General features: G+C 37.0%; 1 protein-coding gene across 1 annotated transcript in view; it reads right to left on the bottom strand.

Moving 5' to 3' along the window:
- The window catches only part of DNAI4 (dynein axonemal intermediate chain 4), a 99726-nt gene that overhangs the window by 52195 nt on the left and 24883 nt on the right, over positions 1-22648 (bottom strand). Inside the window, 4 exon segments of the mRNA XM_005911759.2 lie at positions 6476-6615; positions 10271-10427; positions 20709-20821; positions 22149-22333. Of these exon segments, the coding sequence (XP_005911821.2) occupies positions 6476-6615; positions 10271-10427; positions 20709-20821; positions 22149-22333 (595 nt within the window).

Raw genomic sequence — 22648 nt, 5'->3', positions numbered from 1 at the left:
TTTATCAACTTCTTTGTCAATGCTTGTCCTCTGGTTTGTTCTTTTTAATTATAGCCATTTAATGTGGGAGAAGCAGCAACTCATTGTGGTCTTTACTGTATTCTCTAATGACTAATGGTGTTTAACATATTTTCTTCTGCTTGTTGGTCATTTGTTTTCTTCCTTTGGAAAACAAGTTCAAGTTTTATGCCCACTGTTTTATTCTGTTGTCTTCTGGTTCTTGGATTATAAGTGTTTTGTATATAGTCTGGATACTAGACCTTAAGAGAAATAAGATTTGCAAATATCTTATTCCATCATGTAAGTTGTCCTTTCACTTTTTTGATAGCTATTTGATGGACAAAGCTTTTAATTTTGATGCAGCTCAGTATTTTTTCTTTTGTTCACAATGATTCCAGTGTCATATCTAAGAATCTACTGTCAAGGCAAAGGCAAAAATATCTACCTCAAATTTTTTAAGAGTTTTATAATTTTGGCTCTTATCTCACGTCCAAGGGCAAAGGAGAAGCCCCAGCAAGACAGTAGGAGGGGTGAAATCACATATAGAATCAAACTATATACTTGCCAGAGACACTCAGAGGGCTCAAACAAACCTTGTATGCACCAGGACCCAGAGACCCCACAGAGACTGAGACAGAACTGTGTTTGAATGTCTCTTGCAGAGGTACGGGTCAGCAGTACATTGCTGCAGGGGTTATGGGTGCAGTAGACCTGGGTATGGCATAAGTCCTCTTGGAGGAAGTCGCCATTAACCCCACCATAGAGCTGCCAGAACTTACACAAGAATGGGGAAACAGACTCCTGGAGGGCACAAACAAAACCTTGTGTGCACCAGGACCCAGAAGAAGGGAGCAGTGACCCCACAAGAGACTGACCCAGAGTTGCCGATGAGTGTCCAGGAGTCTCCAGTGGAGGCACGGGTTGGTGGTGGCATGCTGCAGGGTTGGGGGCACTGAGTGCAACAGTGCAAGCATGGGACCTTTCAAAGTAGGTCAAAATTATCTTTATCACCTCCACCATAGTTTGGCCTCAGGTCAAATAACAGGGAGGGAACACAGCCCCGCCTATCAACAGAAAATTGGATTGAAGATTTACTGAGCATGGCCCCTCCCATCAGAACAAGACCCAGTTTCCCCCTCAGTCAGTCTTTCCCATCAGGAAGCTTCCATAAGTCTTTTACCCTTCTCCTATCACTTCATGGCAAATAGATGGTGAAACAGTGCAAACAGTGGCTGACTTTATTTTTTGGGGCTCCAAAATTACTGCAGATGGTGACTGCAGCCATGAAATTAAAAGACACTTACTTCTTGGAAGGCAAGTTATGACCAACCTAGACAGCATGTTAAAAAGCAGAGACATTACTTTGTCAACAAAGGTCAGTCTAGTCAAGGCTATGGTTTTTCCAGTAGTCATAGATATGAGAGTTGGATTATAAAGAAAGCTGAGCACAGAAGAATTGATACTTTTGAACTGTGGTGCTGGAGAAGACTCTTGAGAGAGTCCCTTGGACTGCAAGGAGATCCAACCAGTCCCTCCTAAAGGAGATCAGTCCTGGGTGTTCATTGGAAGGACTGATGTTGAAGCTGAGGCTCCAATACTTTGGCCACCTGATGCAAAGAGCTGACTCATTTGAAAAGACCCTGATGTTGGAAAAGATTTAAGGCAGGAGGAGAAGGGGACGACAGAGGTTGAGATGGTTAGATGGCATCACCGACTCAATGGACATGAGTTTGGGTAAACTCAAGGAGTGGGTGATGGACAGGGAGGCCTGGCGTGCTGTGTTTCATGGGGTTGCAAAGAGTCAGACACGACTGAGCGACTGAACTGACTGACTGATCAGAGGGCAGAAGAAATGAAAACCAGAATCACAGAAAACCAATCTGATCACATGGACCACAGCCTTGTCTAACTCAATGAAACTATGAGCCATGCCATGTAGGGCCACCCAAGATGGACAGGTCATGTTGGAGAGTTCTGACAAAACATGGTCCACTGGAGAAGGAAATGGCAAACTACTTCACTATTCTTGCCTTAAGAACCTCATGAACAGTATGAAAAAGCAAAAAGTTAGGACACTGAAAGATGAACTCCCCAGGTCAGGAGGTGCCCAATATGCTACTGGAGACCAGTGGAGAAATAACTCCAGAAAGAATGAAGAGACAGAGCCAAAGAAACACCCAGTTGTGGATGTGACTGGTGATGGAAGTAAAGCCCAGGCTGTAAAGAGCAGTGTTGCATAGGAACCTGGAATGTTAGGTTCATGAATCAAGGCAAATTGGAAGTGGTCAATCAGGAGATGGCAAGAGTGAACATCAACATTTTAGGAATCAGCAAATGGACTTGAATGGGTGAATTTAACTCAGGTGACCGTTATTATCTACTACTATGGGCAAGAATCCCTTAGAAGAAATGGAGTAGCCATCATAGTTAACAAAAGAGTCCAAAATGCAGTACTTGGATGTAATCTCAAAAACAACAGAATGATCTCTGTTTGTTTCCAAGTCAAACCATTCACTATCACAGTAGTCTAAGACTATGCCCTACCAGTAATGCTGAAGAAGCTGACATTGAATGGTTCTATGAAGACCTACAAGACCTTCTAGAAATAACACCAAAAAAAGACGTCCTTTTCATTATATGGGATTGGAATGCAAAAATAGGAAGAGATAGCTGGAGTAACAAGCAAATTTGGCCTTGGAGTACAGAATGAAGAAGGGCAAAGGCTAATAGCATTTTGCCAAGAGAATGCACTGGTCATAGCAAACACCATCTTCCAACAACACAAGAGAAGACTACATGTGGACATCACCAGATGGTCAATAGTGAAATCAGACTGATTACATTCTTTGCAGCCAAAGATGGAGAAGCTCTACACAGTCAGCAAAAACAAGACCAGGAGCTGACTGTGGCTCACATCATGAACTCCTTATTGCCAAATTCAGTCTTAAATTGGATAAAATAGGGAAAAACACTAGACCACTATGATATGACCTAAATCAAATCCCTTACAGTTATACAGTGGAAGTGACAAATAGATTCAAGGGATTAGATCTGATAGTGTGCCTGAAGAACTATGGATGGAGGTTCATGACATTGTACAGGAAGCAGGGATCAAGACTATCCCCAAGAAAAAGAAATGCAAAAAGACAAAATGGTTTTCTCAGGAGACCTTACAAATAGCTGTGAAAATAAGAGAAGTGAAAGGCAAAGGAGAAAAGCAAAGATGTACTCATTTGAATGCAGAGTTTCAAAGAATAGCAAGGAGAGATAAGAAAGCCTTCCTCAGTGATTAATGCAAAGAAATGGAGGAAAACAGTAGAATGGGAAAGACTAGACATCTCTTCAGGAAAATTAGAGATACCAAAGGAAACATCATGAGAAACGCTAGACTGGAAGAAACACAAGCTGGAATCAAGATTGCCGGGAGAAATATCAATAACCTCAGATATGCAGATGACACCACCCTTATGGCAGAAAGTGAAGAGGAACTAAAAAGCCTCTTGATGAAAGTGAAAGTGGAGAGTGAAAAAGTTGGCTTAAAGCTCAACATTCAGAAAATGAAGATCATGGCATCCGGTCCCATCACTTCATGGGAAATAGATGGGCAAACAATGGAAACAGTGAGAGACTTTATTTTTGGGGGCCCCAAATGACTGCAGATGGTGACTGCACCATGAAATTAAAAGATACTTGCTCCTTGGAAGAAAAGTTATGACCAACCTAGACAGCATATTAAAAAGCAGAGACATTACTTTGCCAACAAAGGTCCGTCTAGTCAAGGCTATTGTTTTTCCAGTGGTCATGTATGGATGTGAGAGTTGGACTATAAAGAAAGCTGAGGGCTGAAGAATTGATGCTTTTGAACTGTGGTGTTGGAGAAGACTCTTGAGAGTCCCTTGGAGTGCAAGGAGATCCAACCAGTCCATCCTAAAGGAAATCAGTCCTGAATATTCATTGGAAAGACTGATGTTGAAGCTGAAACTCCAATATTTTGGCCACCTGATGGGAAGAACTGACTCATTTGAAAAGACCCTGATGCTGGGAAAGATTGAAGTCAGGAGGAGAAGGGGATGACAGAGGATGAGATAGTTGGATGGCATCACCAACTCGATGGACATGAGTTTGAGTAAGCTCAAGGAGTTAGTGATGGACAGGGACACCTGGTGTGCTGCAGTCCATGGGGTCACAAAGAGTCGGACACAACTGAGCGACTAAACAACACTTTTGAGTTAATTTTTCCATATAATATGAGGTCTGAATCCAACTTTATTCTTCACATGTGGCTATCTAGTTTCCCCAGCACCAGCTGACGGTCTTGGCACCTTCATCAAAAATCACTTAACTATATATCTGAGGGTTATTTCTGGGATCCCTATTCTATTCTTCTGGTTTATATATCTATCTATATGCTGGTACAACCTATTTTGATCATAACTTTATAGCAAGTTTTTAAACCAGGAAGTATGAGGTCTCTAACTCTGTTCTTTGTCAAGATTGTTTTTGCTACTTGGGGATCCCTTGATATTCTGCATAAATTTTAGGATGGTTTTTTTTCCTGTTGTTGCAATGAAGTCTTTGGGGGTACTTCCCTGGCAGTCCTGTGGTTAAGACTCTGTGCTTCTACTATAGCGGGTACAGGTTCATCCCTGATCAGGGAACTAAGATCCCATCTGGCTTACAGCATGACCAAGAAGCAAAAATAAAAAAAAAAAATTTCAAAGTCTTTGGCATTATTCTGGGTGGTATTCATATCTTAATAATCTTAAGTCAATTCATAAATACAGAATGTATTCCCATTTACTTAGGTATCCTTTACATTTTTCAGCAATGTTTTATAGTTATCAGTGTACAAGTTTTTCATCTCCTTAATTAAATTTATTCTGACATATTTTATTATTCTGACATATATTTATTTTTATTTTATTATTCTGACATATATTTATTATTTTGGATGCTATTAGAAACAAAATTACTTTCTTAATTTCCTTTTTGGATTGCTCATTGGTAGTATGTAGAAATACACATGAATTTTGTGTGTTAATTTTATATCATGCAACTTTTCTTTTTATTGTAACTATATGTTTATTTAACATCCATGTTAATAAACATGCTAAATGTTTAAATAAACATTTTATTTAAATGGATATATAAACATTTTATTTAAACATTTATTTAAACATTAAAAAATAAACATTTTATTTAAAATGTTTATATGTTAAATAAACCTGTTGTGGTACTCATTTCACAATACATGTAAATCAAACCATCATGCTGTACTTATACATTGATGCATATCAATTATTTCTCAATAAAACTGGAAAAAACAGTCTCTTGTTAGAAAACACATAGATGGATCATGGTTTTCTCTTACAGATATTTTGATGTTTGCTGTCTTTTTTAAATCCATCCTGCCAACTTTTACTCTTTAATTGGAGTCTTTAATTCATTTATTTAAAGTAATAATTGTTTAGGAAGGACTTCTGACGCTTTTAATTTGTCTTCTTATGTCATATACTTTCTATATTGTTCAAATTCTCCATAACTGTCTTCTTTTGTGTTTGATATTTTTTATAGTGTATCATTCTTATTCCTAGTTTTCTTTTCTGCAATTTTTAAGTTATTTCTTGGTGATTGCCTTGGGGATTAAAATTAATTTCTTAAAATTTTAACAATCTACTTTAAAATAATACTACCTTACTTCCATTATATAAACTGCTTCTATACAGCTAAATCCCATCCACTTTAAATTGATGTCATAAATTATATCTTTCAACTTTGTATGCCCAGTAGCATAGATTTAGAATTATTATTTAATGCATTTATTCTAAATCACATTGCAAAAACACAGGAGTTACAAATCAAAATTATAATACTGGCTTTTGTGTTTACCTATGTCGCTACCTTTATCAGTGTTCTTTATTTCTTTCTATGTCTTTGAGTTACTTTCTAATAGTGATAAGCATAATATAGTCTTTCTGAATTAGGCAAGAAAAGACAAAAGCCTTGAGTCAATATTCCAGGAAGCTCCTAGACATGTTAAAACATACACGCCAAATTCTTTGAGAATAAGGTCTGCTCTGTTCCTTCTAGAACCAAGGGCCAGGGTCTCACACTAGGAAGGCAGGCTTCTGTCTTTAAGACCACCACTGTATCTGGGAGGGGAGTGGGACAAGAGAAAATAAAGATGCCATAAATCTGCCCTTAATATGTAAAGAGTACAAAGTTCCATGATATAGTTTGTATAAAAATCAAGATTGATAATTATGCTATTCCAATCTTCTGAATCTGTATTTATTACTTATTAACTAAATTGTCAAATTTTGAAAGTTGCAGATCACAGTACCCAGCTATTGTGATTTGGCCAAATCATTTCGTTTTGCCTTATATACTTCATTATAATAGTTGTTAATCAACAGACCCAATGGATGTATATTAAAATATAGTAATTTACCAAGCAGAATATAACATAAATTACCTTTGTCTTCTTTCAAGATTTTGTCACATTGAACGTCTTTATTTTTTGGTGCTCCATTAATAGTCTGCATCATCCTTTCTACGTATAAATCATTGCCCAATCTATTTCGACAAAGAGTCTCATAGTTCTTGTTTCTCTGGCTATAAAAAAATAATATATACTCAACTTACTGATAAAAATTAATTTTTACCACACATATCTTTTTATATTATACTTTTCTCAAAATTAATTATTTAATGTAGGTTGCATTAAAAAGGGATCAAAAAGTGAATCAAAAAGTGAACAATCAAAAATCTTAGGAAAACACTGCATTAAACTACCTCCCAAAGACTCTTTTACACTATACTCCCCAACATCCCTACAACTTTGAGTACCCACCAATAGTGCAATTGGCCTTGTACCATTTCCACATAGGTTTTATGAACTTTGATACAGACACTTGAAAAAACCACAAATTTCTCTCAAAGTACTACTTTTGTGTCATTCCATAATATGTATTGCATGTGTGTGTGTGTGTGTGTGTGCTCTGCTGCTGCTGCTGCTAAGTCGCTTCAGTCGTGTCGGACTCTGTGCAACTCCATAGACGGCAGCCCACCAGGCTCCCCCGTCCCTGGGATTCTCCAGGCAAGAACACTGGAGTGGGTTGCCATTTCCTTTTCCAATGTGTGAAAGTGAAATGTCAAAGTGAAGTCGCTCAGTCGTGTCAGACTCTTAGCGACCTCATGGACTGCAGCCTACCAGGCTCCTCTGTCCATGGGATTTTCCACGCAAGAGTACTGGAGTGGGGGTCCCGTTGCCTTCTCCGGTGTGGGTGCTCAGTCGTGCCCAACTCTTTGCGACCCCATGGACTGTTGCCTACCAAGCTCCTCTGTCCATGGGATTCTGCAGGCAAGAATACTGGAGTGGATTGCCATTTCTTTCTCTGGGGTTCTTCTTGACCCAGGGATCAAATCAGGGTCTCTTGCATCTCTTGCATTGGCAGGTGGATTCTTTATCACTAGCCTGGCCTGGGAAGCTCTGTACTATGCATTATTTTCATAATTATTTAGTTCTGAGTATGTCTTTGATTTCCATTATGATTTGGTTCATGAGGAATTTACAAAATGCACTTTTTAACTTTCAAAAGTGTATGTGAATATGTCTCTATGTCTTAGTTGAGATTTATGCTATTAATTTTTAACTTCACTCCACTGTGCTCAGAGTATTTGTCAGATATCACTTCTTTGAAATTTTTGAAACCTTACTTCATGGCCTTGTACGTGGGTGAGTTGTATAATATTCCATGTGTGCTTGAAAAGAGTATGTGTCCTCTAATTGTTGAATTCAGAGTTCTATATATTACCATTAAACTATGGTTTGGGTTCAAATTTTCTATAACTAATTTTTTATCTGATTGACATCAGTAATTGAGAGGCATGTTTATATCTATTTTAATACTTACCAAGTTTCCAATTTTTGCCTCATATATTAAGAGGTTATTTTATTAGAAGTTTCATGTTTAGAATTATACCTCCCTTATCCTTATGAAGTGACTCTATCTCTAATAATGCTATTGGTTTATTTCTCTGTAAATGATATGTTCTTTACTGTTTTCTTCTGCTTTTAAAATCTTTTAGGGATTATCTTAGTGGTTCAGTAGCTAAGAATCCACTTTCCAATGCACTGGACATTGTTCAGTCTCTGGTCAGGGAAATAAGATCCCACATGCTACAGGACAATGAAGCCAATAGAGCACTACTACAGCATCTGTATGCTGTAATTGGTGAAGCCTGCACAGTGCAACTACTGAGTCCATGTACTCTAGAGCTCCTGTGCCACAAGACAAGCCCACGTGCCACAACAAAGAGCCCAAGTGCTGCAGCAAAGACCCAAGGTAGCAAAAAAAAAAATTCTTCTTTTAATATTTGGTATTTTGGAGTATAATGTATCCATTGGTGTGTGTGGATTTCTTTTTTTTTTTTTTTTTATTCCTATTTCTGTGGAATGGTGTTTTTCAACAGTTTGGGGAAATCCTTACTGTCTTTGAATAGCAGCTCTCTTCCATTCTTTGCATTCTGCCCTTTTGGAAATGATTAGGTGTATGTTAGACCTTTAGCCTATTATCAATATCTGTTTAATTTCTCTCTGATGCTTTAGATATCATTTTTCTCTCCAAGATTTTGTATAACTTAGATCTAAGTTTTGATTTATTACATATCTATTCAATTATGTCTTGTTTAAATTTTAAATGCTTACTTTTTAATAACAAAGATTAAAGCTTTGTTTACTTTTTAATTTTAACAACTATATAAACTAAACTTTATTTTAAAATTCTTTTAAAATGTTTTTGCAATTATCAGTCATCATTTTGATAGTTTCTTAGGGTTAATGATGTTTTAACTCTATCTTATTTTTCTTCTAATATTTTTCGTTATTTTTGACTGTGCTAGGTCTTCATTGTTGTGTGTGGGCTTTCTCTAGCTGCAGCCCTAAGGGTCTTGGTTTAATATAAAAGCCTCTCTTTTGATTCTCTCAATTTGGGAGGGGGGTCCAAGACTTGCCGGTGGGCTCTAGATCCATGTGCTAATATTATCATTTTCCTCTAGCATCTCTCCCTGATTTTAAATCACTTATCTATCCCATTGTTATTCTTTTCCTTTTTCTGGTCCTAGGACTTTTCCCTTATGTCTCATGTACTTTAAAAAAATATGTTATTCAAGATCTAATTGTATTGTATTTTATAGTCCAAACAATTTTACAATATTTTATATTTGGGTAAAAATAATACCTTAATTATGCTAGTGATGAATTTTTTAGTACTATGAATCATATTCAAATTATACTTGAAGGCAAATAATCTGAATAACTATATAAATACTAAATAATCTATTTATGTAGCTATATTCGGAGAAGGCAATGGCACCCCACTCCAGTACTCTTGCCTGGAAAATCCCATGGATGGAGGACCCTGGTAGGCTGCGGTCCATGAGGTCGCTAGAGTCGGACACGACTGAGCGACTTCACTTTCACTTTTCACTTTCATGCATTGGAGAAGGAAATGGCAACCCACTCCAGTGTTCTTGCCTGGAGAATCCGAGGGACGGGGGAGCCTGGTGAGCTGCCATCTGTGGGGTCGCACAGAGTCAGACACGACTGAAGCGACTTAGCAGCAGCAGCAGCAGCCATATTAATTTAGTCAGAGCACGCTTTGGAGCAAAGAAAATTATTTGAGATAAAGAGGGGTATTATATAATGATAAAGGGGTCAAGTCTACAAAAAGATGTAACAATCCTTTATGTATATGTACCTAACAGCAGAACTTCAAAATACATGAGTCAGAAATCCATTTATATTCATTAATAAAGAGAAATGGAAAATCTGCTCTCAATAGTAAATTCCATCATATCCCCATAACACATTTTCCCTTCTTAAGTTTAAGTTGTTTTGAATATAAAACTGGCAGTCATTTCTTTTTAAATTGAAAATAATTCATATATGTATAAAAGAAAAAAATCATTAAAACCTATACTGAGACTTAGAAGCTTCCTTTATTTCTTTTGTTATTTAACTTAGTAGCTCACCTATTTTTAAAGAATATGGTACAGCTATGAGTTACTCCTCTAGGAAGAACATACAACATATATACTTTACATGTAATTTCATGGGGTACAAATATCACTTTATAGGATGCAGTTTCACAAGGCACATATACCACCAGTGTTTATCTGGAAATCCTCAAAGACAGAAACAAAGATAGAGCCCTCTGATTTAGCATTTAAATTACAAAAGCAATGTAAATGATTAAACCACACATACCTTACTTTCTCAGCTTCTTCAGATTCTACAGAAAACATAACTGTTGGTAGATTTAAAAAGTTCATTGTTTCTGTCTCTGTGAGAATTATCTCTACAGTCTTCTCCAGGTCTTCTTTTGTTATAATTTTTCCAGGTGCTGTCCTCATAACTCGTAAATCTAAAATATATAACTTAATGAAAATAATCTATTAACTGCTAATTTTAATCATCACTTCATCAAAATGTCATGATGAGTCATCCATTGCAGGTGGCTTTATATGCTCAAAGAATACGTCATGTTGTGAGATGTAGTCTATTTAAACTTTCTGAAGCCAAACTGGATCCTATGGCTCATAAACCATCTCTGCTGCTGATACATCAAGCTTACTCCAATATCAAGTGTATAGTCATGACTACAAGGGCATCCCATTACATCTATCCCATAATATTAACAGGGAGATTAAGGTAAATGACTGTTGATACAACTCAAAAGGAATATGGACAAGTGTATTTCCCAAATAATATGCAACCCTTCTCCGAGTCCTGAAGCTAATTTCTTGTCTATATCTAATATCTTGTCTATATCTTCTTGTCCTTCTAATCTGTTGACTTTTGATTTAGATGATAGCCCACCTCTAATCATCTTCACCAAGAGCTCAAAAGATTCTCCAATGAAAGTTGTGGTTAAATACAGGAGAAAAACAGACTTAATATCCACACAAAAAATACATTGAAAAGGGTTAATCCCAAGTCTGTAGTCTAGTCAGAAGTCCAAGGTCCTTAAAAAATTTCACTGAGGACAGAGTTTCAGGGCTGGGAGTCTGGACTTGGTTGTGTGGGTAATAAAGGAGCCATGACAAGGATATATAGGTCAGAATTCAATGTTTTATGTTAAAAATTAGGGTGAGAAGCAGGGATCCATGAGATTCTGACATGGGTAAAGCTTGAATAGGCAAAGGGGATAAACTTTCCAGAGATCAAGGCTTAGTCTCCTTAAGAAGGCCCAGAGTATGAGAAAAACACCTTTTTCATAGCTTAAAAAAAAATACAAGCTACTAATTCCACAAATCAATCACCAACATTTGGAACTGATAAATAAATTAGAGTATACTCATCTATGAATATTAAGTAGTAATTAAATATGATATTAAAATTATGAAAATGTTTGTGATAAAATGTTAAGTGACTAAATAGTCCATGACAAAATCCACAGTATGATTGTAACAATTAAAATACTAGTGCCCATGGAGAAGCTGAGGAAACAAAATTTTAAATTACCAATCCTTTACAGTATTGGATAATTCTTTTTTAAAATGTTTTTAAATTTTTATTATTTATGCAATAAATTTAAAATGAGGGAGAAATGATTTATATAAGTAAATCTACCTACATAGCAGATATAGGATAAGTGAAAAAGTAAATAAAGTATCCACATGGACACAACTGGAGATATATCTAGTCCAAACTGTTAGTTTGATCAATGAAGAAAATGAGAGACAGGCTAAGTGAGAAGTTTAAAGTCACACAGGCAGTTTTGAGCTCTTCTCTAAACTTCCTTTCTTTAAGACCACCAGGTCTTCATCCAATATTTAGTTACATATACCTCAAAGTAGCTACGACAAAACTAGACAGCATATTAAAAAAGCAGAGACATCACTTTGCCAACAGAGGTCCATATAGTCAAAGCTATGGTTTTTCCAGTAGTCATGTACGGATGTGAGAGTTGGACCATAAAGAAGGCTGAGCACCGAAGAATTGATGCTTTCGAATTGTGGTGCTGGAGAAGACTCTAGAGAGTACCTTGGACTGAAAAGATATTTAAACCAGTCTATCCCAAAGGAAATTAACCTTGAACATTCATTGGAAGGACAGAAGGTAAAGCTGAAGTTTCAATACTATGGCCATCTGTTGTGAAGAGGCGACTCGTTGGAAAAGACCCTGATGCTGGGAAAGATTGAAGGCAAAAGAAGGGAGTGACAGAGGATAAGTTAGTTAGATAACATCAACAACTTAATGGACATGAATTTGAGCAAACTTTGGGAGATAATGGAGGACAAAGGAACCTGGTGTGTTACAAACAGTCCATGGGGTCACAAAGAGTCGGACATGACTTAGCAACAACCTCCTCAAAGTACCATTATGACACAGATATGCTAATTATAAAAATGAATGATCTTACAGTAGATGGAACCAATAGAGTAACACCTTAGTTACCTACCATGATTGAGGAAAGTCGTAGATTTCTTTTACTTAGTGGCAGAGGATCTACCAGTCATAGACAAAACCCTAGGATGGCAGAAAGAATTTTTGTCTGGATCTCTCTAGCAACCTTTGCGTGAATGTTGGTTGAATACGTTATATATTGAGAAACTGCTTCAAACTCCACTATATACCTATAGAATTTGTCTATTTATTGACCAGACACCCTAACCCTAAATGGACTTTAAACCAGATTTAACTACATATCACTCTCCACCTAGAAACACATCACAATATATCAATCTGCCTTGCCTGTTCTTATTTACTGCTAATGATGGAGGGAACATAGTTCCACTCCTGACGATTCTTACAGAAGGAAGAAGCTCTAGAATGACAATCTTGGCTCTTCTCCACACCTTTACTCATGATTCCCATTGAGAGGTTGCGGTAGGCCTGAGATGGTCTGATGTTTTATTGAATGGGTGGGTAAGTCTGTCAAATTTGAGAGTTTAACAGCAGGCCTTTATTCATAATGTGATATTCTGGCTCTAATATACCATATCTACATTTATTACATTTTTCAATTAATTCAGAACTGCATAGGGGAAAGGGATGTCATTACTTGGCTACCTTCAAAGACTCCAGTAGCTAATCATCTATGAAGTCTTCCTTGGCCTCTGCATAAGCTAGAATTGGTGTGATAAAATTGCACTGCAATTCAGTCACACAAGCATCTTATTCTCACCCTTCCTCACAAATTACATACGTATCAAGACACTTTATAAGTTCACGTAAAAGATAGCTATTATTATTCAATTGTTCTGTGAGACCACCCACAATCTATAGGTAAGACGATGTTTTGGCTCCTACCTTGCCATTAAAATCATAAGCTTTTGTAACCATAAGCCTCCTTTTGGTTGTACAGTAAAAACAATGGTTCTCAAACTTCAGCATGCAACAGAATCATCTGGAGAACTGATTAAAGACTGCTGTGACTCACCCTTAGACATTTTTTTGACATTTAATAAATATTAACTTTAGAATAGTTTTATATATACAGAAATCCACAAGAATATTACGAAGAGTTACTGTATACCCTGTACCCAGTGTTTCCTATTGTTAACATTACTTTGGTACCTTTATCACAACTAATAAACCCAAACTGATGCTTCATTATTAACAAAAGTGAATACTCTATCCCAATTTCCTTAATTTTTAACCAATGTCCTTTTCCTTTTACAGGATATATTGTAGGATATATTATGTACATGTATATACATGTAGGATATATTATGTCTATTGATTGTGTCTTCTTAAGTTTCCCTACACAGTGACAATTTCTCAAACTTCCCTTGTTTTGATGACCTTGAGTTTTGAGGAATACCGGTCATGTATTCTGTAGAATGTCCATCAGTTCAGTTTGTCTGATATTAGACAGGTTATGGATTTCTAGGAGGCAGACTACAGAGGTAAAGTGTCATTCTTATATCATATCAAGGGTACATGTTATCAACATGACTTACTACTGATGATGTTCACCTTGACCTGAGGTAGACTTTGTCAGCTTTCTCTGCATTAAAGTTACTCTTTCCCTCCCCTTCTATATCCTGTACTTCTTAGAAGGAAGTTGATATGCAAAGCCCACATTTAAATGAGACAGTTAAGCTCCACCTTCTTGAAGGAGAAATATCTATATAAATCATTTGGAATTCTTTTGTATACATTTGTTCTCAATCATTAATTTAATCAGTCATTCACTTGAATCACTATGGACTCATGGATATTTACTTTATACTTTGGGTTGTAATCCACTATTACATAACATATTTTGTTCTTGAAATTATTCCACCTATTACCATCGCAAGATGTTGGCTGCTATGTCCTTTTCACATATCTCAGATTTTTTGTTTGTTTAATGTGGTTTTTTCTCTTTAACACTTATTTCAGTTCAGTCACTCAATTGTGTCTCTTTGCGACCCCCTGAACCGCAGCATGCCAGGCCTCCCTGTCCATCACCAACTCCCGGAGTCCACCCAAATCCATGTCCATTGAGCCAGTGATGCCATCCAACAATCTCATCCTCTGTCGTCCCCTTCTCCTGCCCTCAATCTTTCCCAGCATCAGGGTCTTTTCAAATGAGTCAGCTCTTCGCATCAGGTGGCCAAAGTATTGGAGTTTCTAATACTTGTTTACTTTCTGATTTACCTTATATATTCTCTGTTCCAGTCTAGAAGCAGTCATTTCTCTAAAGACCCCTGGTTCCTTTTATTGGAGAACAGTATCAGAAACCAAGATCTGGGCACTGGGTATGCTTGTTGTTATAGGGGTGTCATTTCTTCTAGGCTTTCTTAGCAGAGAGGGCTTAAGAAATATTTGTCTATAGTAAACCCCCCCAACCACACACATATAATCTACATATACATTAAGCTAAACATTAGTTTACTCTTTCTGACTCTCACTCAGTATCATATGGATAATTCTAACCTTCTCCCTTTGTTTGCCTGCAATCTCCAACTCCAATGACAGTGAAAAAATCTAGTGCGTACTATCTGCCTCCCACTTATTTACATGTTTAATATTAGTGCTGCTGCTGCTGCTAAGTCACTTCAGTCATGTCTGACTCTGTGAGACCCCAGAGACGGCAGCTCACTAGGCTCCCCTGTTCCTAGGATTCTCCAGGCAAGAACACTGGAGTTGGTTGCCATTTCCTTATATATGTACAATGCTTCAGATTGTTAACTCACACTCCAGTGGAAAATGACTCTATCCAATAAGAGTATGGAGGCTATGTGTACCTCCATGCTTTTAATCTTCTAATCTCCATTCAATTTCAATGTTACTTAGAGCTATACCTCCTCTGACATCCCTGTCTCTCAGTGAAGTAGTCATATATTTCTAAAGCAGTTAGATTCTTATGTCACAGTTTGTATTTCATTCTGGGTGCTCTGATCTCTTGAATTTGTTTTTTTTCAATGTAGTATATTAAGGTTGACTCTTTGTGCTGTAAGAGTCTATGGATTTTGATAAAAGTATAATGTCATGTGTCCACTACTATGGAATCACACAGAATAGTTTCACCATCCTAAAAAATCCACTGCACATTTCTTTTCACATGGACTATTTCTTTGATGTTCAGGATTCATTCTATGATAATTAAATCAGAATTCTGGACATGTGATCTAGGTCATCAGTATTTTTAATACTAATTTATAAAAGTGTTATATATTAGAAGCATGTGGGAAATTTTTAAATATACCCAAAAGTGTGTTATAGCAGGACTGAACCAGCTTGCAAGGGGCAATTATTAAATTATCAGGAATTTTGTAAGCTAATCATTAAATAGTCATTATTCAAAATTAAATTATATAAACTTACAACTAAATACATATTAAAAACAAAGATAATAACCACTCAAAAATGACCACTTCCTATGTTATTAAATTTTATTATTCTCTAGACTCTTGAAGTTATTTATATTTATTGCATCTGTATTGTAAAAATACTGAATAACAATGTTTCACTAAGCATGTCTTGTAAGCTTCCCACTCAGAAATTTCATGTTGATAGCTTGAATTTGTTGGGGGTGAAAATATTTATACCACAGAAATTGGCAAATACTACAAATCAGGACTTTCTCTACTTCAGAGTAGGTTAGTTTTATACTTATCAGCACACCACTTCTTATGCCTAACCCCCTCTGCCAGATATTCCTATATTGTTGGCCTAGAGTAAGACATGAGTGTGGGAAATTTTTAAAGGTATATAGATTATGTTACTGTGCATTCAAGATTTAGAAATGTGAATCTAAATGAGTTGCCAGGTCATCAGTTCAGTTCAGTTCAGTCGCTCAGTCGTGTCTGACTCTTTGCGGCCCCATGGACTACAGCACGCTAGGCCTCCCTGTCAATCACCAACTCCCAGAGTTCACCCAAACCCATATCCATTGAGTGGGTGATACCATCCAACCATCTCATCCTCTGTCGTCCCCTTCTCCTCCTGTCTTCAATCTTTCCCAACATCAGGGTCTTTGCAAATAAGTCAGCTCATCGTATCAGGTGGCCAAAGTACTGGAGTTTCAGCTTCAACATCAGTTCTTCCAAGGAACACCCATGCCTGATCTCCTTTAGGAGGGACTGGTTGGATTGCCTTGCAGTCCAAGGGACTCTCAAGAGTCTTTTCCAACACCATAGTTCAAAAGTATAAATTCTTCGGCACTCAGCTTTCTTTATAGTCCAACTCTCACACCCATACATGACTACTGGAAAAACCAGTTTGGTTTTGCCTCACTTACAGAGGCTTGATTTTGTAGTTAGAATTAGCCAGCAAACCAAGATGATATAAGCATCGATACTATTCTTCAACACTTCTGGAGGTGAAGTTTTGATACTTTTGATTGTTTTTGTTAGAAACAAGTAGAGGTAGTAGCTGTGCTGGGATTCTCCAGGCAAGAATACTGGAGTGGACTGACATGCCCTCCTCCAGGGGATTTTCCCAATCCAGGGATCGAACCTGTATCTCTTAAGTCTCTTACCTCGGCAGGTGGGTTCTTTACCACTAGCACCATCTGGGAAGTTCTTAGAGGTAGGCCTCAAGGCAAATTGTTACATAAAGATTATTGTCTTTTTCTTAAGAGCAATGAAAATTCATTGAAGGGTTTTAAGCAGTGAGAATGAAGTTAGATTGCTAAAAATATCATTGTAATAGGGATAGAGTAGGATAACTAAATGGTTTAGAAATCCCTCTAAAGGATTAAAGACAGAAAGGGAATTTTAAGGGAGTTTGGGGAGACTGTTATAAACTACTGACCACTCAAGAAAAGAATCTACTAATCTAGCAAAAATCCACACTACCTTGAAGAAAGACCAGGTGCATCTAAGCACCAGGCACACTCAAGCCACAAACTCTGATTGTTAAAACACAAGACAAAATATATATAGGGTCTGAATCTTGTTATTAATACATGAAGTCAGGGAGTTAATGGTTCTTGAAAAGTAGCATTTCTGCATGTAGTCAAGACAGAAACACAGGTGAAAAGGGAAAGAAAGTAGGTGAAAGGGGACACTATACCAAAACCCGAGATGAATTACTATGTGGTGGTGGTGTAGTCACTAAGTTGTGTCTAACTCTTGTGACGCCATGGACTGAAGCCCACCAGGCTCCTCTGTCCATGGGATTTCCCAGGGAAGAATACTACAGTGGGTTGCCATTTCCTTCTCTAGGGGAACTTCCTAACCCAGGAATTGAACCCAGGTCTCCTGCACTGCAGGTGGATTCTTTACTGACTGAGCCACCATATGTCATCATCCTTCTAATAATATAGATCTGATTTAAATAGTGTCATGACAGTCCCCATTAGAACATATAGGGTCAAAGGAAGAACTAATGATGCAAGCCATGCTGTCTACCCAAAAATGAGGAAGAAGATGATCTTCTCTCCTGCCCACTTATTCTTTAACTCTAAAAAAACAAAAGCCCTTTTTGTTCTCAGGGCTGTGCTCCCTTGTTGGCCTGCTTGTAGTACTCACAGGAATCCTGTGCTTATATAAATCCACTCTTGTCTATCTTTGCCTCACATTGAATTCTTTCTGCAAGGAGACAAAAGAATCTGAGCTTCATTAAGTCCTGGCACAAGGTGAGCAGTATCAAATAAAAGACAGTGGATTTGAGTTCCCTCTCAAGTTAGGGAATTGTAGGTTCAAGCCCCAATATAAGGTGTGGCTTAGTTTGAGTTGCAACCAAGGAGTGTGGTTTCAACTCTGCATGTAGTTTGGAAAAAATTGGAAGGTGGCAAGAATATATGTAGAGACTGCTGGGGAGGTTATGACAATAATTTAATTCTCTTTCTTCCATCCTGAGAGGATGGGCTTCTTCCTACAACAGACATTCCTAATGTCTTAATTTTCACTGCTAAGCCTTTCTCTCTTCTGAGGCCTCTTTCCATTAATACTGCCTGAAAAATCAAGTATTTGGTTTTTCCAGCCTCTCTTGAAGCTGGTGGTTGCAGTGTGACACAGTTCTGGCCAGTGAGATAAAAGCAGAAATACACAGGAAAAAGGAAAGCTTCTGGGAAACGTTTACTCTCCTGATAAATGAGGGAGATGGTACTGGTGCCCAGAGTTGGGACAGGTATTATGAGGTCCTGTGGCAAGAAACGAGAAACGGTGAAAAAAGGATAGCAGAGCTGCCAGTTCTGATTCTGATATAACTATGCCACAAACACAAAGCCAAAAGCTATCTACCTTTTAGTTCAGTTCAGTTCAGTTGCTCAGTCATATCCGACTCTTCGAGACCCCATGGACTGCAGCACACCAGGCTTCCCTGGCCATCACCAACTCCCAAAGCTTGCTCAAACTCATGTCCATCAAGTCAGTGATGCTATCCAACCATCTCATCCTCTGTCATCCCCTTCTCCTCCTGCCTTCAATCTTTCCCAGCATCACGGTCTTTTCTAATGAGTCAGTTCTTCTCATAGGTGGCCAAAGTATCAGAGCTTCAGTTTCAGCATCAGTCCTTCTAATGAATATTCAGGACTGATTTCCTTTAGGATTTACTGGTTTGATCTCCTTCAGTCAGTCCTAGGGACTCTCAAGAGTCTTTTCCAACACCATAGTTCAAAAGCATCAATTCTTTGGTGCTCAGCTTTCTTTATGGTCCAATTCTCATACCCATACATGACTACTGGAAAAACCATAGCTTTGACTATATGGACCTTTGTTGACAAAGTAATGTCTCTGCTTTTTAATATGCTATCTAGGTTGGCCATAGTTTTTCTTCCAAGGAGTAAGCGTCTTTTAATTTCATGGCTGCAATTACCATCTGCAGTGATTTTTGAGCTCCCCAAAATAAAGCCTGTCACTGTTTCCATTGTTTCCCATCTGTTTGTCATGAAGTGATGGGACCAGATGCCATGATCTTCATTTTTTGAATGTTGAGTTTTAAGCCAGCTTTCTCAATTTCCTCTTTCACTTTCATCAAGAGGCTCTTCAGTTCCTCTTCCCTTTCTGCCATAAGGATGGTGTCATATGCATATCTGAGGTTATTGATATTTCTCCCGGTCATCTTGATTCCACCTTGTGCTTCATCCCACCCAGCATTTCACACGATGTACTCTGTATATAAGTTAAATAAGCAGGGTGACAATATACAGCCTTGACATACTCCTTTCCCAATTTGAAACCGTCCATTGTTCCATGTCTGGTTCTAACTGTTGCTTCTTGACCTGGGTACAGATTTCTCAACAGGCAGGTCATGTGGTCTGGTATTCCCATCTCTTGAAGAATTTTTCACAGTTTGTAGTGACCCACACAGTCAAAGTCTTTGGCGGAGTCAATAAAGCAGAAGTAGATGTTTTTCAGGAACTCTTTTGCTCGTTTGATAATCCAATGGATATTGGCAATTTGATTTTTGGCTCCTCTGCCTTTTCTAAATCCAACTTAAACATCTGAAAGTTCTCAGTTCACATACTGTTGAAGGTCTGGAAGGAATAGCAACTCCATGTATATCTACCTTTAACTTCCTTTAATGTGGAAAAACTGTCTTCATTTAAGCTAATAGTAGTTGGGTATTCTGTTACTTGTCAGAAGCATTCTGTTACATAGTCTAACACCAGAACAAAGAGTTCATTAAGCACTTTTCCTATAAATAGTTTAACCAATCCTTCATTGTCATCTCAGAGGAAAAGACATCCACACCACACTCCAGCGCAAATGTTCCTCAAGGAAATAGCCACTTCTTCCAGTGCTTTAGTCAACCACTATTTCCTCTTTGATCTTCACTCACATAATCCTTCGTATTATCTCATGTTTTTATCTTCTACCTGGACTGAGTCTCTCCAATTTGTTCTCCTGACAAATTACTAATTATCTCTAAAAACCCAATTCAAAAGTCAATAATGTTCTTTATGAATGTTCTCCTGCTTTTTACTTTCCACCTCATAGTAATCTTTTCTAAGTGTTTCCATCACATTATGTCTCACTATGGAATCGATCACAGTATATCAGAATTATTTGTCTCCTGAGTTAGAAGCTGAGCTTTTTTAAACAGGGTTTGTGATTACTGAGGCTGTTGGTGCAAGGGAGTCACTTGAGAATTTTACAAACTATATAAACATTACCCTGATAATTCTCATGTAGCTGTGGCACAAGCCAGCATTTCGGAGTGATTACCATAGTTCTTCTGTCTCAAACACCCAAAAAATAATGAGCACATTTACAAAGAAATAATGAAGTGTTACTTAAATAAAAGACTGGATTCTCATTACCTGTAAAACTAGACAATCTTTCCCGTTTAAAGGACGGTTCTTCTAGGTCTTCTGCCATTGATTCACTAGTGGATACACTTGACTTAGAAACTGTGCTGCTTCCTAAAACTGACCTTTAGCAATGAAAAACAACATTATTTATTTATCCATATGTCCTTATAGGCAATTAAGTGTATAAATGAAAACTATCAGATACACAGAAATCAAATACACTGTAATCATATAAGCAAAAGTGATAAAAATAATTCTTTAAAAATTAAGTTGATGATTAGTGTTCTTTAAGTAAAAGTCTTAGTCCTTTTGTCTAAAGTCTTTCAATGTATTCCCAAAAGTATGTTTAGGATAAAAATCTAAAATACAGCCTATCTACCGAGATTCTCCATCTCATCATCATATCACAATTCTTTTTTTTAAAGTTCCTCAACCTTATGGAGCTCTCTTACCTCAGGGCCTCAGCCTGGAATACTCTGCCTTTAATCTTCACCAGGTTTCTGCTCATTATTCAAATCCCATCTTAAATGCACTTTTATTCAATTTGATAAATGTCTTCTCAAGATTTAATTTAAAATAAAGTTTATATATTTGGTGGGAAATCAATACATTGAAGAGTCCAAAAATAATTTCCTTTAAACATAGGAACTTAACATTACTCCATGATATTACATACTTTTTCCTTTCTATTTATAGTTTCAACTGGCCTCCAAAAGGTTGGGCTCAGTTTATTGGAACATGCTTTATTTTGCACAGAACTCCCATGGTATCTGTATGGCAATTTGGAGGTAGATTCTAGACAGCATATTTTCTCCTAAAATTTCGTGCTTAGTTAACATCTAGAACTTTTAATTTGTCAGATTGAAAGTTACACACTAAAGTACTTCCCCATGATCTTTTAGATTGTTTTAGGAATACTGTTTTATTATCACAAAGATTGAACTTCTCTATTGGAAGCTCTAAAAATTTTCAATTATGTAAGTATCTGCATATGTAAAAGCAAAACAGATGATTTACCAAAAAAAAGTTCTAAAACAAGACAGAAATCAAAGCGTAGGAGAATAAGGATTTATATGGAAGAATAGGGAGGAAAAAAAGGGAAGCCCCTAATTGCAGCATAAAAGAAACTGAAGAAAACTAAAGAAATATGTCTGTAATGCTAGGTCCCATCTTTTTGGTTCCTCAGGAAATCTTGAGTAAAATCTATATATGTTTTCACAAATATATATAGAATATATATATTGGTAGGAGTTGGTAGGTGTTGGTAGGAGTATAGACGTAAGCCCCGCATCTAGTTAAAACACACGACGAACACGAGCGGTGGCATACTAGGATGAGAGAGCAGAGTTGGCAGACAGGACAACTGACATCTAACTTCCACACGTGCAACTTAAATGGAAATATGTAGGAAGACATAAACACAAAGAAGCATAGAATAGTATACTCTACCTTGTAAACTGCCCTAACATACTAGGATTTATTGTATTTTGATAAAGGCTATAGGAAGCTATGAAGTCTGATGTATGTGATCCGTCTTGTGAAGTCAATAGTTTATTTGGCTTTCCTGTACCGGAATATGGATCTGGACGGTAAAGAGGTTTGGGAGTAACATCAACTCCATGTATATCAGTCACCTGTAGAAAATAGTGATTTAAAATAAAATAAGTAAAAAAGATGGGGTTTCTGTATAACAAGTTCTAAAACTAGGGATAAAAATGGTAGAGAAAAAGATAAAGTGTGTAGGATAGGACAAACATGAAAAATTGAATGATAAAAGATTTTATGTTTAAAAAACTTCTAAACTGAGGTAATACAACTTAAAAAAATCTCATTCATGTTTTATCTATATACAAGTAATACATATTAATTTTGAGAAAATTAAAAAATGTAGAAAGATAATTCTGATTGTTAATATTTTGGTATATTTATATATAATCTTTAAAAAACCC

This window comes from Bos mutus, chromosome 3 (assembly GCF_027580195.1).
Source record: "Bos mutus isolate GX-2022 chromosome 3, NWIPB_WYAK_1.1, whole genome shotgun sequence".
Taxonomy (NCBI): domain Eukaryota; kingdom Metazoa; phylum Chordata; class Mammalia; order Artiodactyla; family Bovidae; genus Bos; species Bos mutus.
This window is presented reverse-complemented; position numbering and strand designations above follow the sequence as displayed.